General features: G+C 39.3%; 1 protein-coding gene across 11 annotated transcripts in view; it reads left to right on the top strand.

The window, feature by feature from the left end:
- CACNA1C (calcium voltage-gated channel subunit alpha1 C) overlaps positions 1 to 16,982 on the top strand; it is a 489,480-nt gene that overhangs the window by 302,326 nt on the left and 170,172 nt on the right. For all 11 annotated transcript variants that reach the window (XM_063318467.1, XM_063318446.1, XM_063318434.1 and 8 more), the window contains exons 6-7: positions 11,120 to 11,281; positions 13,152 to 13,348. In XM_063318467.1, the coding sequence (XP_063174537.1) occupies positions 11,120 to 11,281; positions 13,152 to 13,348 (359 nt within the window). The remainder of the gene's footprint in view (positions 1 to 11,119; positions 11,282 to 13,151; positions 13,349 to 16,982) is intronic.

Raw genomic sequence — 16,982 nt, 5'->3', positions numbered from 1 at the left:
AACAGTTTGCGTTGTTGTTTAGATATGCTTTTGTCTGTACCATAAAGGAGCAGAAGTATACATACAGATTGTATCTAACTCGTATCAGCAGGAGTGTGCTGGGTTCCCAGTTGCTCACTTGTAATTGTTGGCTGTTGCTGCTTCCGTGACGGGCAAGGGAAGATATTGCTGCTCCACATCAAAATAGTAAGGATGTGGTCTGCTCTGTATTCTTCTTACATTGCCTCCCAGATGACGTTTACTGCATCTGATGTCATCCCAAGCTTACATTTCATACTTTGATTCCAATTGGCTAAATTTTGCATTGCTTATTAATTTAAGAACTTGTAAGGAATGATTTGAAGTCCTTTGTTCATTTTCTCCAAAATGAGTGTACGTCTATTCATTTGTTGATAAACTGTTGGGATTTTTTAACATGCCTGAAACTTTCTCATCCTGTCTTGAAGAAGTGATTAACACACTCTGGGTAGCATTTGTCTCAGACGTGGGACACAAGAGAGTTCATAGAAGAGTGTTATGCTCAGGACACGAGGCGATACATGGATGCTCCATGACTATGGCATCATTTCAATTAATTCCGTTTGCCCCAGCCTTCCAAAAGCACTGTTATATGCCTGTGGCCATTGTTGTGATTTTCACAAAGCATTATCAAAATATCAGCAAAGCACAGAGCAGCGGACCAGTCAGATTGTTCTCTCAACCAGTGAATAAATTTTAAATCTCCTGCTTAGTCTCCAAAGAAGTTATTTTTTTCAGATGCGATCTGAATTTGTAATAATATTGCATGTTGTACAAGTGCTATAGGAGGAAAAAAAACAATGCACACTGAACTAAGAGGAGGCAAATCTGAGGAAATATATTTAAAAATTTCAGTGGCTACATAAATCTATTGGAGACCTTCCCTCTTCTCTTTAATCTGGCTTCTCCAAAATCAGATATTGCCTTCTGAGTTACGTCTGCTTGGTATTACTGTGCTAGTTCAGAACACGCGAATATCGGCTGGTATGAACAACTAAGAAACTTTTCTGTGCTTAATATGTTCACTGATGGAACAAATAATTTATTGTTCTGATCATGGAGAAGTAAAGACCAAAGGCAAACTACAGGACACCTAACCCGCCCAGTCTCTTAACACGTTATCAAAGTTTTCTTTCTGCCAGGGAAACGGGAAGGAGATCAGACATCTTTCTTAATCTCCCTTTTTCCCAGAAGCAAATCCAATTCCTGTTTAACACATGTAACAATAACCTATCCCATATGTGTTTTGCCCTTTGTTGCAACGATTTTTTCTGAGTTGTCTGAATAGCTACGCCTCTTATTTTTTCAGTTTTAGATTATCTTCTCCTGGTTTGCCCTACCACATCAATCACAATTCAGAAAACATCTGCTAGCCCTCTGCAAAGAATCTTTTTTTCAACTTCATTAATGCTAAAGCTGCTCAACGTTTTTACATCAGAAGCATTTTTGACAGAAAGTAGTTCATGGAATAAAAGAAATAGAAGAAATTATAAAAACTCTATTTTTGTCACTTTTTTCATAAGTCTTACTAAATTTTTTGTTTTCTTTAGGAGTGGAAAGATCCTTAGAAATTCAATTTTGTTATCAGATTACAAAACCTCCTCTCTAAATTTTCTTTAAGCGTCTCATCTTTCAATGGGATACCATTCTTGCAGAGGACTTCCCTTTTTGAAGGCAGTAGTACACACCTGGTGTGAGAACTGGGACATATCAAATGCTATAGATCTTAGAAATATAATCTGTTAGTTTGATTTCTTTTATATTACTGCTAACACATTAAACTAACAGCCTGGCTGACATTTCTGTCTTGTTTTGCACTGGCTGTTGGTTGACTTTTTCTGCAATAAATGTTGTTCCTTGTTCTGCAATTGACGTTTTCTTATAGGTTGTTGCTGTACGTTGGTTTTTAATATGTATTGGCAGTTACTAAAAGCTAAAGTCCCTTTTAATCAGGTTTGATGTCTTTGTCAGAAATAAAACCAGTATATCCATATACACAAGCTTTATGAAGGCCTTTTTTAAATCTAACAGTTCCATTGTTTAGTGTAAGTAGCACCCAATGAAAGAATTTAGGGTTGAGTCTCACCCTTGCTCTCACAATATAGGTGAAAATTTAAACTCAAGGTTTAGCCCATCTTTTGCTTTTCACATTCCAGTGTTGAGATCGTTATTTCACTTAAAATCTTTACTTTGGAGGGGGCCAAATTCCACTTGGATTTATATTTGTAGACTTCTGTATCTGTAAAGAATTTAATTTAGCTGTTCAGTCTGCAGCAGGAGAGCCTTACGATGCCCTCTTGACAGCTTATTATATGTAAAAGGAAATTAAAAATAATTAAATGTTTAGTGCCGATGCATTCCAGCAATATATATACAGCCTGTACAAAAATCTTTTTAATTGTGCAAGTCATAAAAAAGCTACAAAGAAAGTTAAAGTAAATATCAATAAAGAACCATTCTTTCATCTGACAAATACATCTTTGCGAAAACTGTAACCATTAATTTTTATGTCCAAACATACTGGAGCTACCTAGTGAGCTAAAGAAGGTTTTGCTTATTATATCAGAAGGCATTTTTTCCCCTAAAGCTATTTTATTATCTGATGCCTTCAGGCAGAGTTTTAAGTCTAATCAGATTTATAAAAATAAAAAGCAACAGTCTTTTCAGCATGGAAAAGAAAAAAAGCTGGAGTTTTAGGTATTCAGAGATGGGACTGATTAACTACTGAATAGATGGGTCCCTAAATACAAACTCTTTTTTAAAACTAAGAGACAAAGTTGTTCAGGTTTGTCTGGCCATATCTTTTCAAGGATTTTATCATTGTACCATGCGTTTTCATTAACAGCGTTTTTAATAGTTTAAAAAGAGAAAACAAATCCCGCGTGTGTATCAAGACAGTAATATAGCAGTGATCACACAATGTGTAGTTCACATCGATTCTTTCATTACCTGATCAGGTAACTTTCTATTTTTAGGTTCTCAAAATACACCTGAAAACCCTAAATGACAGCGATTTTGAAAATGTCATGCTATGTCTCTCCAGAGCCTAGTCCCAAATATGCCCATTAAGCGCTATCTAAATTTAAAAGGTGGAGTGAGTTTTATTCTCTAGGGCTATATAGCCTGTTTTTGTCATAAACAGTGTTGCACTTCTACATAAATAGCCATTTAAAGAAAAAGTTTGAGGGTTTATCCTGTATTTTGTTGCCCTTTTTCTATCATAAGGATGTAAAACTTAGTGTAGCTCATGGTATGCCAGTTATGATAGGCGTGGAGCGTTTAATCTGCAAAAAGAGCAATTTTTGTCATCAAAGTATTTTTCTCCAAGTACTATAAGACTGTAATATTATCATCCCTGGATGCATTTTTGCATTTGCAGGATCCCGGTTAACATTTGTTACTTTGCTAGCTTTTACCTTTTCTAAACCTGTTCACAAGTGATAAGTTAGGAAGAGCATCAGGAGAAGGAGCTCAGACAACTAAAATATTCTTCAATATCGGGGGGGTTGGAATTAGATGATCTTTAAGGTCCCTTCTAACACAAACGATTCTATTATTCTATGATTATTTAGTGGTGAAAAAAAAGGGGTAATGTCCACTTACCTGGAGAGCTATGAGAATACAGTTAAAAATAACACTGTTCATGACCCTGAGATTTTGACAACTTTACAAAGGTATTTGTAACTCAACAGTCATTCGTCCTCCACTTAAACACTGGTATGCTCACAATTGAGACCCAAGTGCTTTGAGCCCATTCCTGCTACCATGATGCTTTGGCACTTACAGGTGTCCATAGTTCCTTGTTTCAAAAACTACATCCTTAGGACAGAGTAATGTGTGTAGTCATTCCTCAGAGCTGCGTAGAAACAGCGTTTGGCATTCTGAAATAAAGTTCTTTAATTGTTATCTCAGTTCAGAGGTTACCTAACTATTGGTTTGGGGTTTTTTGTGTTCACTTGACCAGACTAAAGACATTACAGCATTTTGACACATTCCTATACAAGTTTTCTCACTGAATCCAGTGGGACAGGGCTAGACAAAAATTTGCTCCTGTACTGGAGCTTGAAAGTCTTTGTCACAGTTGTGCTTGAGCAAGAATAAATTAAAAAAAGTGGAAGTGCGATGGATCATTTCACTGAGAACGGGTGCAGTCTTCTGGCCAGGCTGTCTTTGGTTTTGCATAGCTCTGTAGCAAGAGGCGCGAATAAAAGTTCTTCCTATTTGTGATCTTTCACAATGATTAAGTATAGATAAAACCTTTACAATGACCCCAAGAACAGTTTTCTCAGAGAGTCCATGTTCATCCTGTCAGCAGAAAACCAAAGTTATTTCCTGGGAAAGGGCAACAGCTGATCCTTGCTGGCCTAGGAACTGCCAGGGCTCCTGCATGCCCTTTACCTCCTTCACTTTCAGCCCATCTTTAGGAGTCCTTGTCTGGCACTGAATACTCGACCTCATTCTCCCCCCTCTCAGTATAAGACTACTTTACAGCGCATTGTGGTCTTTGTTCAAAACAGCCTCAAAGTTAACTTAGCAGACTTCATTTGTGTTTTTGCTCAAAATTGTCTTTTTTTCTGTAATGTGCAATTTTCAATAGGTAGCTGCTGCTTTTCTATTCATGCTCTTTCTCCGTATGCAGATAGCTGCACAGGAGAGATGCTATACTTCTTTTTTTTTTAAAAAAAAAAACAACATTAAAAGTCTGTAGATCGTGCCTGGACCTCATCCTCAGCTGAATTGAGCTAAGATCAAATGGCTGGAGAATAAAGTAGAGCTTATAGGAGCTACCTAACGTGTTGGGACTGGAAAGATGAGCAAGGTCTTCTAATCAGCAAGTAACTTTATAAGAAAGTGAACACTTACGTACTTTGAACAAAAAGGTATTAAAAAAGGCTAAAGCCCTCCCACCAGAGGGGAGAAGGATGCTTCTATCAGTGGCAGTACAGGTTTCTCCCATCAGAGAGGCAAAGAGCCAAAGGCAGTGCGTACATTTATCCCACTGTCTTCCTCATGCACCCAAAAGCTGGGGCTGTGTGGCCAGCATGCTGCGGGCAAGCTGTCGTCTTTGGCTGTCTAAATGAGGTTAATCTGACAAGCAGAGGATACTGAAGATGGATTGCTTCCCAAGAGAAAAGGATCCAGAAGGAAGAGCTGGGGTTTGTTGTGGCTTTTGTTTTTGTTCTGTTGTTCCTATCTCACCTCAAATGATGAGGCAAGGGCAGTATTGACAAATATAAAACAATTGTGTTCGCGTACATATGCCCATTTGTATGAATCCCCTTTTGTGTGTTATGTGTGTATTTCAGTTTGAAACGTCAATGAAGACGTGGTTTGAAAGTAGAGGAATGAGAACACTGGGAGAAGATACCAAAACTTTCTATTTATTCCAGCACGTGGTTTTGAATTGTATGTTCGTGTATGTTTAAATGGCATTACCTACTCCAAAATAGTCACTGTTCAGCTTGAGAAATGTCTTTCCTAGTTTTTCTTTCTTTTCACTTCAGCTAGTTTTCTGTCCTGTGTCGTGTCTTTCCTTCCTATTCCAAGACCCTCTCTATTATTCTTGAAATAGAAATGACATCTGCAGCCCCAAGAACGCTGCACTACACCCACAGAATTTGCTTTATCTAGCAATCTGCCACTAATATTTTGAGACTCCAGCAAGACAGCAAAGGAGTACCTCCCCAGATTTTTTTCTGTACAGCTGTCCTTAACTGAACTGTGCCATATCAGTTCCCTTCGCAACACTGGTGAAGAAAGTCCTCAATGTTTTCCCTCACGAATCATTGCAGATGCACTTATCTAAGATATCTTACCATGACTGCGGACCATTTTGTGATAAAAATGTCTGTTGTTTCCTTTAAAATTGCTATAAAACCTTTCAAAGTTATGAATAATTAATGTTTTTAAATTTTCTTAGCCAATGCCTATGTTTATTAACTGATAAACATCCACTTGGGGGAATATTACTGGTTCTATTGCTTATGCTTTGGAAATAGAGCTAACTGTAGTGGCAGTCTCTTAGTGTATCATCAGAAATAACTGCGATTTGTGGGTAGGCCTAGCTCATGGCTGGGGATGGTGCATAAACTCTACCACTTAAGAGTGGTTCCCAGAAGTGAGCTGACTCAGGCGCTGTGCTGAGTCACAAACCCTCCCCTGCTTCCTCCTTGCTTGCAGAAAGTAGTAGTTTTCTTCTGAACTATATTAGCAGAAAAATAATTACCTCCCACACCCTTGGCACTGGCTTAAGTACAAAAATGTGTGTGTGTGTGTGTACGTGTCAGGAGGCGGGGGAGGTATGGATGGAGTTGAAAGTCCTCTCCTTTCCCTTTTATTCCTGCTTATTCCCAGAAGGTCATTTGTATGAGGCTCTGCCTGCTCATACTCCTGGTTCGGGCAGCACCATGGTTTAGGCAGAATCAGTGAAGGAGTAGACTCAGGATACGCTTTCTCTGAAGATCTGGACTACCAATATGATTAGAACAAGAAGCTACCCTGTCCAGCAAACCAAGTTTGATCCAAAATTGAAGACACGTGAAAATGTGAGATAGAGCTGTGCTTGGAAAGGCCCAAATGTTTTTTCTAAGACCAACCTACCATTAGTTTCCTTGGATGTGTTCCACAGTGCAACAATGCCAAGTGCATTTTAGCAGCTAGGTCCAGTGCACGGGTATTTTTGTGCCATCTTGCTGAGCATTGGTCAAAATCCAAGAAAGCTTGTAAGTACACAATGGGGTATGTAGGTAATCCCATTCTTTTAGGTACAGACACTTACATGCTTACATGCACGTTCTTCAATAACTGCCTGAATTGATGAGACAGCAACCAGCCCCTCTCATGATTGTCTTCCTGAGAGGAAAATACAGCGTCATATAATAGCTCTAAAACACCTGAAGCATCCCTAACAGTCTATTTCCCATAGCTTTGGGAAAGATCAATGTTGGTTGGTGTAAGCTCTTTTCCTTCTCTCTTCCCCATTCCCCACTTGTGCCCTAAACCTTTGGCGCAGTCCTCTAGAGGCTGAAAAGGGCTTGACCTGGTATAAAAAGCAATGTTGTTCACATGTAATAAATATTTAAAATGTTTTATCAGTGTAAATAAATGCTAGATTGTGTGAGCCCAGGGAATGGCATTGATGTGTTTTGCTTACTGAAACATTTATGGAGTCAATGTCAGCCAACAGAATGCAGCCAAGAGATTTTGGTTTTTTAAGGTAAACTGAAGTGCTTTTAAAATAAATACTAAGAGCTGTTTAATATCTTCAATTATTAAAAGAAGAAAAACGTGGTCTGAAAAACTGCAAACAATCCCTTTTGTGGCACTTTCCCTAACCTCTGTGCAGTTATCTCTTTGTCCAGCCTGGAGTGAGCTCCTCAAGGCAGATGCTGTGCCTTCCCAGATGTCTGGAGAGTGTCTAGCACGTGGAGAGAGCTTCCACGAATGAATAAATACATTTAGAATGCCAAATATTTGAAAACCATTTATTTTTCTATTTACTTGCCAGGACATAAGTTCAGGACTCTGCGTTTATAGTTGGCCAATGATGGCATTGCCAACCCCTACAAAGCCGTGTAAAAACATAGCTTTTTCACTCTGCAGTGGGAAGGCAGTTATTGGCATCACCGACTTGAAATCCAGAGGCCAGCTTTTCAGTCTGATCAGGTCACCAGGCCTTCTGATTTAATTATGATTATAAGCTGCACAGCTCATTGCTAGGAATGCAAGCCTTACCTCCAACACGGGAGAAAATGCCAAAGATGTGTAATGGCGTGTTAAAGAGAGCATCAGGCAAGTGGTAACTGTATTGCCCCTGTATTGTGACCACGCATGTTGGGCAATACCTACGTGTCACTTTGTACAAAGATTAAGAGCATGAAGTGGGACAGAGAAGTAATTTTTTAATAAGTTCAACTGTCTTTTCATCTTCTGCGTGGGGGAAAGAGCATGTAAAATTGGTTAGAAAAAGCTTTGTATGTAAGGGGGTGATTCACCTTGACTTACCCTGATCAGAAATGTGTCTGATCATCCACAGACACTGATCTGCACCTCTCAGATTTCAGAACACAGATTTGATGTGTTTTGAAGCATGTGTTTTTTTATTAAAATAGTGTCTCTGTTTGTTCTACTTACCCATGGCTTTCCCAAATCCTTTAATCCTTTTTATCTGCTCTCCCTGTTCCTCCCCCCTTGCTACTACACCAACTTTTTTGTTTGTCCAGGCCTGGTTGCTTTTTGCCATTCTTTGCAACAGCTGTTCATGTTGCAAGTAGTTGCCTGAACTGAGAAGAAATGAATTCACTGGCAGCATCTATATTGCAGCAACAAGCCTGACAACAACTTGGGGAGCTACTTCCCCTTCTACAAGTAGCTTTCATTACATCTTCTGAGAGGACGTTTGTAAAGTTGCTGCATAGTTAGTGGTTTTAAACTTTTAGAAACTCTCTGAGTACTTTAATGCTAATGTATGGAGGCTTGCTAATTACTGGAATCATCTGGATTTAAAACCAGACTGCCCTAACCGGGTGCTGCGCAGCACACACGTCAATTCATGCTAACAGTGTTCAGTAGCTGATCTTTTCTTCAAAGTTGGTTTATTATCCTCAAGAAGCTTTTCTCTGATTAAGCTAGCTGAAGCACCTGTAAATCTTCTGGTGGTACATGTTCACCTTCACTGTCTAAACACTTTGTCATCTCATGTTTACGTTGCAAGCCTTTGATTTCACAAGCACTGCTTTGTTAACGCAAAAGGCATTGGTTTGTGCAGATATTATCTTCTCTGGATGTCTGTAGTACACTGAAGCACTTTCATGGCATGAGTGGTAATGAAGCTACATTCAAAATGAGAGCTTTTTGTTCATCATTGTGTCCGTCCTCAGTACTCACTCACTCACGCACTGAATATACCCCATGATGAATTTTAAATGAATAATAATAAAAACTAAGGGTAAATTACATAAGACCTGGTATTAGATCTCTTGACCTGCTAATCTTGGCTACAATTTGCATTAACAAGGCTCCCAAAATCACTAAAAATGGAGGCCTTTATTTTCTTTAGTGTAGATTTATTTGAAGCTACAAATATTTCAATCTGCAAAGTTTGTAGGTTTTTTTCAGGTTCATAGTCATCTGTAGTCTTTTAACTTTCTTCTTGTACAGTGTTTGGGAGAAAGTGGGACATTGTTTTAATTTTCTGATGAATGTTACGTTCTCAACTGCTGTAAAGTATTGGAGTGATGTTGATGGGGACTGCAATTCATTTTCTGTATATATTTAGAATTAATAAACTGAATGAGGCGAGCATCTAGGGGAAAAGGTTGACTGCCTCATGTAATCACAGCAATATTATTTTCCCCAGGGGCATTGCTTATCCAAAGTAAGTACCTAGAGGTAACTGAGTGAGCAGAACATCCCACTTTTGTATAGAACGAATTTTGATCCTGTCAGTATTGTATTTCATGTAAGGATCTCTTTGTTAAAGCCAGAATGTTTCACGCTGAATATCACTCCCTTCAGATAGTAACATGAACCATTAAGAGATAACTGAACTGACTGCAGACTGAAAAAATGTTCTGACTGAAGGGATGCTAGTAGCCAGCTTTAGATTACTAGCAGGCAGGGAATGATCTTGCTGGCCTGGCAGCTGATGCCACCTTTCATTGCTTCTGGTGTGTTCCATCGTGGCTGGGGAGCAAATGCAAGGCCTTAGCTGTGAATTGACAAGTGGATTAGCTACGAGTGAAAATGCTTGTCAAGAGATGTGTCATCCTTATTAGAAAGTATTTAAATCGGTAAAAAAAAAAATTAATAAAAATGAAAAACGAAGATCTTAGATGATAGATTTTAAAAGTTAATAGTTATCACAAGCACTCTTGGCAAACGTATAACAGACATTTACAACTCATGAATCACGTTTTTCAAAAATCACAGCTAATATCAACTTCTCCGAGGAGACGACAGCATTTGCAGAAGACATTAATGGCTTCTGGCTCTCAGTCATTGCAAAATCATAAGCTCGTAATTGTTCTGATCTGGCTGTTTGTAGACTACAGAGTTCTAGAGGTCTCTCAATACTTCCAGCATTAATAACTTGCCAGTGACAGTGGTTGCCATCACTGCCACCAGTGATAATAACTTTAAGACTTCGTAAACGCAAATCCTTACTAAAGACTTATGGGGCTGGCTTTGTTATTCTGGTTTTACAAATGAGGAGAAGACAGAGAGAGGCCCATGAAACTGCAGCTTGATTCAGCTGCATCTGAGGGTACAGCTGCTTAGCGCTTTAGCAAACTCTAACTTTTGTCTCGCTCATGATTAGGACTTACACCAGTCTCATGCTTTAACAACAGTTGTGTAATAATATTCTATTCATAGCACTTTCTGGGGACCTCGAAAACCTCTGTTACAGAGTGATCCCTACATCTTGGGGCAAAACCAGCAGCACTGCTGGTTCTGGCTCTCCCTCTGTTCAGACTGAAGTAAAGTGAGGTGGATCTGGAGTGCAGGGAGATCCTAAGTGGGCCAGGAGCTGTCAGTCAGTATGGGTTCGGTGGTCCTTCAGCAGCTCAGGCTCTGCCTGTGACTGGCTTGACCTCTGGAAGGACCCAGAATTGGAGGAGGAACGTGACTTCAGTTTGCCGTCTCTCCCCATGCTCTGGGGTGCGGCTCTGTGGTACCCCAGCATTTGCTCTCTTGCATATTTCACTGTTCCTCTTGTCCTGGCTCGGTTCTGGTTGTTCTTTGTTTTTCCCATGCTATTAACTCTCCTGAATGCTCTCTGGGGATCAGCTTAGGTCTGGTTTTCAAGAACAAGCGAAATAGATAACGTGTTCCTTCCCCAGGGTGGTGGTATTTCAGTGACAGGTAAAGTAATACCTGTTTTACTTTAGTCTGTGATCCAAGCTGCAATGGTAAATCTGTGAAATGTTGGGGGTCTTCTGAAGGGAGGTGATCTGTAAATGTACTGTACATCTTTACATCATCAAGATAATAAGTTCAGGTGAGGGAGAATGAAGTAAATATGACATATTATTATGCAATTTATAGCCTCTCTAAATTTTGTTCTCTTGCTGATAAGTGCTTCCTTCTGTTCTCTCTGCAGGTCTCCAGGTGGTTTTAAATTCAATTATCAAGGCCATGGTCCCTTTGTTGCATATTGCCCTGCTGGTGCTGTTTGTCATTATTATCTATGCCATCATTGGACTGGAGTTATTCATGGGGAAGATGCATAAGACCTGCTACCATGTGCAAGGGGGACTGATAGGTAAGGGGAACACTATATCATACATACAAAGATTTTCTGAGGGAGGCTTTCCCCTTATACAATGGAGCATTTGTGCTGGCATGGGAGACAGGAGCCTGTTGCTCCCTGCTGTGTCCCTAGTTGGCGTTTCACAGTGGTGGTTCCTCTGTTCTGCTTCTTGAATATGAATCACTTTTGATGTAGAGAGACTGTCTCTGACGGTGAGACTTGCTCATCTTGGGCACAGAGTTGTTGTCCTGTTTGTAAAAGCTACAAGAAAACCAACAATTCCTGATGAACACAGTACTGGACTTTTTAATGTGGACCTTTGGCACTACAAAGCAGCCTGAGTTCTTTAACAAATCTTCCAGAGGCTAAAGCAACGCTAAAGTAGTGATGATTTCACCACTAGCAGACTGAGCTGCAAATGAGATGGCATCACGGAAAGGAACAACTCTTATATTTTAATATTAATCTTGTACACAAATACATCTTCATTTTAAGGTGGTATCACTGTAAAGAAATATCTAATTGAGGCCCAGAGCCACCCCCCCCCTTTTTTTTCTTTTAAATCACAGGCTGTAACTGTGTTTAGAAGTGCAGCTAATAAGAAAGAAAAATCATATTAATGGGAAGAAACTTTTTGGACCAAATCCATCAGGAAAAAAACTTTCAAATTATTTACAGAAAGAAACATTGAAATTTCAAAATAAATAAATTGTATTGTCACTCACTCATCTAACCATCTGCTCTTTTTCATTTGATTTATTTAACTTGAACAGCAGTGGTTCCCCACGTGATGGTGGGTGCCAATGTCTAGGACCCAGTTCAGCTCGTAACCAAGAAAATACTGTAAAGCAGGAAATTGTTTCAGAAGTTTTATATTTTCTGCCTTTATAACAGTTTTAATTTTATGTACATGATGTTAGAACTATAATGAATTACCAGTGTGCTTTAAATCTTTAAAGTGTATATATTTTTCTCCATAGTGTCTGCAACTATTATACATTACAGCATCTAATTCTAATATTGCTATTTCTGGCAAGCTTTAATGATAAGAATGTGGTCAGAACTTCTGGAAATTTATTTCTTTTTTACATATTAGATAAGAAACAAACAATTACCTGTTCCCCAAACATGCATACCTGCACCTGTTACAAATAGGCTCTGAAATCCCTATATTAAAAAATCCTATTGCAGGAATAAAACACTATAAAAGTGTTTTCTGTAGCATTTTGTGATACGCCAAAGCATCTAGGCAGGCTTGTTTTATGGGTTCTCAGATCTTTGGAAACACCTGTACAGAATAAGAGGTGGATAATCAAACAGTAGAGCCTCATAGAGCCTCTGAGTGCCACTGGGCTATTGATAAAATGCCACACAGCTTCTAACCTCCAAAAGAGCAGAGCTCCAGAGACTCTCTGCTGTAATTTAGCAGTAGCCCACCACCATATCAGCCTATCTCCAGAGCACTGAAGCCTGTCTGCTGCAGGGGTTCAGCCTCCTCCAACAGAGTGCCACTCAATGCTGCAGTTCCCTTCCAAGATTAACCCAGATGCCGGGTGACTGGGGTTTGAAAACACAAGTCGTAACATGCAGCCTAAAGAAATGTAATAGGCTTGATCTAATGTTCCCTCTCATGTTGAAAGACGTTTCAGTTTTGACTGTAAAATTTGACAGCTTGGCCGTTATTTTTACAAAAAGAAAGTGAAGCGCAACAAAACATCCCTCTGTCCATTAAAATTAATACAGTTTCTTGCGTATTCCTAGAGAAAGCTGTCAAATTCACTGCAAAATGTATTTGTTAAAATCGGATATCCTTCACTCACTTATCAGTGCTCAATAGCAATTAGTTCTCTTCATCTCTGTTTTCTCCCTCCTCTCCTTTAAGATACACCTGCAGAAGATGATCCGTCTCCCTGTGCCCCCCAGTCTGCGCATGGGCGGCAGTGTCAGAATGGCACCGAGTGCAAGGCAGGCTGGGAGGGACCTAAGCACGGCATTACGAACTTTGACAATTTTGCTTTTGCCATGCTGACGGTGTTTCAGTGCATCACGATGGAGGGCTGGACAGATGTACTGTACTGGGTACGTATCCGAAAATGATAAGCTAAAAGCCCTTGCTCATGTGCTCCAGCTATGTTGAAACTTTGGGGCTTTAGCTTTCTTGCTTGTTCTATATAGTGAATGCATGGTTGCCTGCATGGAGCTTTAATTAACTCAGAATATTAGTGGGTAAAGGTCGGGGGAGCAGGGGAGAGTGTTACCTGGCATGGTTAAATCAAATGTAAGTGTTGACTTTCCATTGATATTTGGCACGTGGCTTATTGGTTTGAAGATTTGCAATGTACCTTTGTTGAGCAGAATGTCATGTAAAGACCCTCTCTGCAGGAGTGAAATATCTCGTACGTCTCCAGATAATTGATGTAGAAGTATTTGTGACAGACAACTGTGTGCTCTACCCATGGCATTAATGCTACAAAGGCACTACACTGATCAGCTCGTAGGTTTTATAAGAAAGGCCTCGTAAATCTGTTTTCATGTCAGCACTACTACTCCCGATTATGACTTTTATCATAATAGTACTAGAATAAATTCTCCGAACTGATATAGGTATCAATCATGGTTACACATTTAGCCAAAACATCTTATCTTTAATCTAAATGCAGTCTCATCTTGTCCTTTACCCTAATTCTGGAAGTTTCAATACTTTAGTTTCTACCTTGTAATTCCTAATGTGTTGGGAAATTCACTGGCAATACAATTATACAAGGAGTTTAAATCAGATTTAGCCTTCACCTGTAAACCAGCTCTTGCCATCAATTTTTGCAGCAATATGTCATGGTCCAGGAATTTAATTCACACACAGCTCAATCCTGTCCGTAGAAGGCTAACCCGGACTATGACTTTAAAGACTGGCATATTACGAAACCTGATTCTCCAAGATGGTAGGATTTCCAGTGTAAATAAAACTTGTGCTACAATGCACGATGGAATTTAACTCAAGAAGACCCAAAGCACACAAAAGGATAATCTGGACTGAAGCAGCTTGCACTGTTAATGAACATCAGCTTCTCTCTTAAACATGAGCATGAAGCTGCATTCTACCCACCAGTGAGTTTAGAGTTTACAAGATTTCCCTTTGAAGATTTAGCTTATCTGCAATAGATATTCTCTATGTGGAACAGCTAGTAGTTGTCTCTTTATCCTCGTAAATTTAGAGTAGAATTGTGACTCTAGCTTCCTTCTAATGCCTGAGATATAGGGCAGAGATCAAACCACAAGGGGAGTCTGGGTCTCAGAGCACAAAAATTGCCTTTACTTGAAAAGAGGGTATAAATTAATAAAATAATGAAGAAAAACAGAAGTTAAGTCAGAAAAGGAACTGCGCAAAACTGCCCCACTGGTCAAATATGTCTATGTATAATACACCTGTCTTTTTATCACATTCTTCCAGATTTTGTGTGATTGAGAGGATTTATAGGTAGTTCAGGGGAAACAGAAGAGAGTAAAAGATATCAGAAATAAACATGAAAATAGCTTTGGCAGTGTGTACCATTCAGTATTGTGAAACCTATCCACAAGTTATCATCATTTTCTCCAAAGGCACATGTTATAAAAGATCCTGCCAATCCCCACACTTTTGGGTCCATGCGTCATTTGAATGACTGGATGTGAATCATTCAGAACTCAGTTATCAGTTATCTAATAACAGGAGCCAAAAGCATGTAGTCACTGCTAAATGATTTTTTACCATGACTGCTGCAGATGGTCTGATTTTTTTTTATGGCATCCCTACAGCAACCTGGATTTTAGTGTTGGCTTTTGCTTGGTATTCAGCCAGCTTTTTTCACTGATTTCACGAGCTGTTCTTTTTCCTTTAGAGACAGTGTGGTGAACTGAAACCTGAAATTAATACAGATTGATGGTCATTATTTTTAGCGGCATCTGTATAGTTAGACTTTTAGACTATGGTTTTGATAGAATGCTTGCTTTGGAAACAGAAGAAATATTAGTTATCATTGGTTTCTGGTGATTCCTAGACAAGACAACAAAAACTAGAGTTAGCACTGCAGATAAAATTTCAGTAATTGAGGAGGAGGAGATTTGGTTTCTGAGGAAAAAAACATATCACCTATGTTGAAAGACCATGAAATACAAAGTTGAACACCTGAGCTGACAGACATACTCAGTTAAGCAGCCATAAACAATCCTAAGAGTGCTATTGTCCCATATGACTTTTTGCCTCTTTGTGCTATATTGACAAAATGGATAGAAATCAGCACTGATCGGTGTTTGCCACACGATAGGGAAGGTATCTGAGGTGCAGTGGGTATTTCCTTCTGCAGAGAGGTCTGTGGTGCTCTGAGGGCAGATGTTGATTGGGCAATTACTACAGGGCACACCTATGAGAAGCACTGTGACTTTAATATTTATGTGTAGAAACCATCTCTAAACATTCACACTGTTGTTGCATATGTGGATGTTTCAAACCGTATCTATTGTGGTTTATACAGTAAGCTTTATAGTCCATGCAAAAGGCATTCCAGCCTAAGCTAGCAAGAGCAAACGGAAGAGTACTTCTGGGTAGTAAAGAATAGAAAAGATGCGACATTTCAACTTCTGAGAGTGAAGGAAGAATTTTTAGTAAGAGGGGTAGGATATAAACATAGTATTTTAAACACCATGTGAGCCGTTGTTTCTTTAGCGAAGTCTGACTCATATCTATAACTCTACTCCCTGGCCTTTCACTTTTCAGCCAAAGAAGAGTGGACTTGTTGTAGACGACCCATTGGGGGCTGCATCTCCACAAGAGTGCAGAGATAGGAAGCTATTCATTTCTCAAGTAGATAACACTTCAAAAGATCTCCTGGATTCACAGTGAGGTCATGGAAATTAAAATTTTATTTATTAGGAAATAAATCTGCACAGTTAATTAAATTAGAAATCCATACTTAAAGATCCCCTCTCTCCAAGTGCATCCTGAGATAGAGAGCTGGTTGTCCAATGAAACCAGCTTTACACTGAAAAGGAAAGTACAGATAGAAGAATGATATAAGAAAATATTGTCTCCAAATCAGAAAATTTTGTGGCTGAAAATTTTAGGTGATTATTTTCAGAGGTCATTCCTTAAACTTAATAGTGTAATGGGTTAATAGTAAAAGTTCTGAGCATTTAAAGTTCAAGAAGACTATTAGGTACTTAACTCCTCTGCAATTCAGGGTAGATACCAAGGTTTGAATCTGGGGTCCTGCTGGGGTCAAAGGCAAAATTCCAGTTAATTTCAAAAGGTCAGGATCTCACCTTCTATTTTGTAAAATCTTGATCATGCTGTTGAGATTCTCCACATGCAGTCATGTGTACAACATGAGGACTTGCAGATGCCTAATCAGGGCCTTGGTGTCTGATGTGATAGTCTTCCAAGGACATACATGTACATGTAGGGAGTTTTCTTTGCTCCCTCCTTAAATCTGAAAATAAAAGCCTGACCTAAAACTCAGCAGAATAACAGATAAAGCTCTGGGCTCAGGCTGGAAATGTATAGACAATGGAGCGATTCCCTTGGTTTTAACTTTTCTATGAGTGCTTTTCAATTCCTGTTTTCTGAAAAATAGCTTTCGAAAGGTCCCTAGGTCTCCGTATTCCTCTCATTGGGAATGGCAGGACCTTAGCACATTCCAGCATGTTGCCCTGAAAAATATACTAGTAATTTCATGAAACC

Source organism: Chroicocephalus ridibundus, chromosome 1, assembly GCF_963924245.1.
Source record: "Chroicocephalus ridibundus chromosome 1, bChrRid1.1, whole genome shotgun sequence".
NCBI classification, from domain to species: Eukaryota; Metazoa; Chordata; class Aves; order Charadriiformes; family Laridae; genus Chroicocephalus; species Chroicocephalus ridibundus.
The sequence above is the reverse complement of the archived record's forward strand: the minus strand, read 5'-3'. Positions and strand labels throughout refer to the sequence as shown.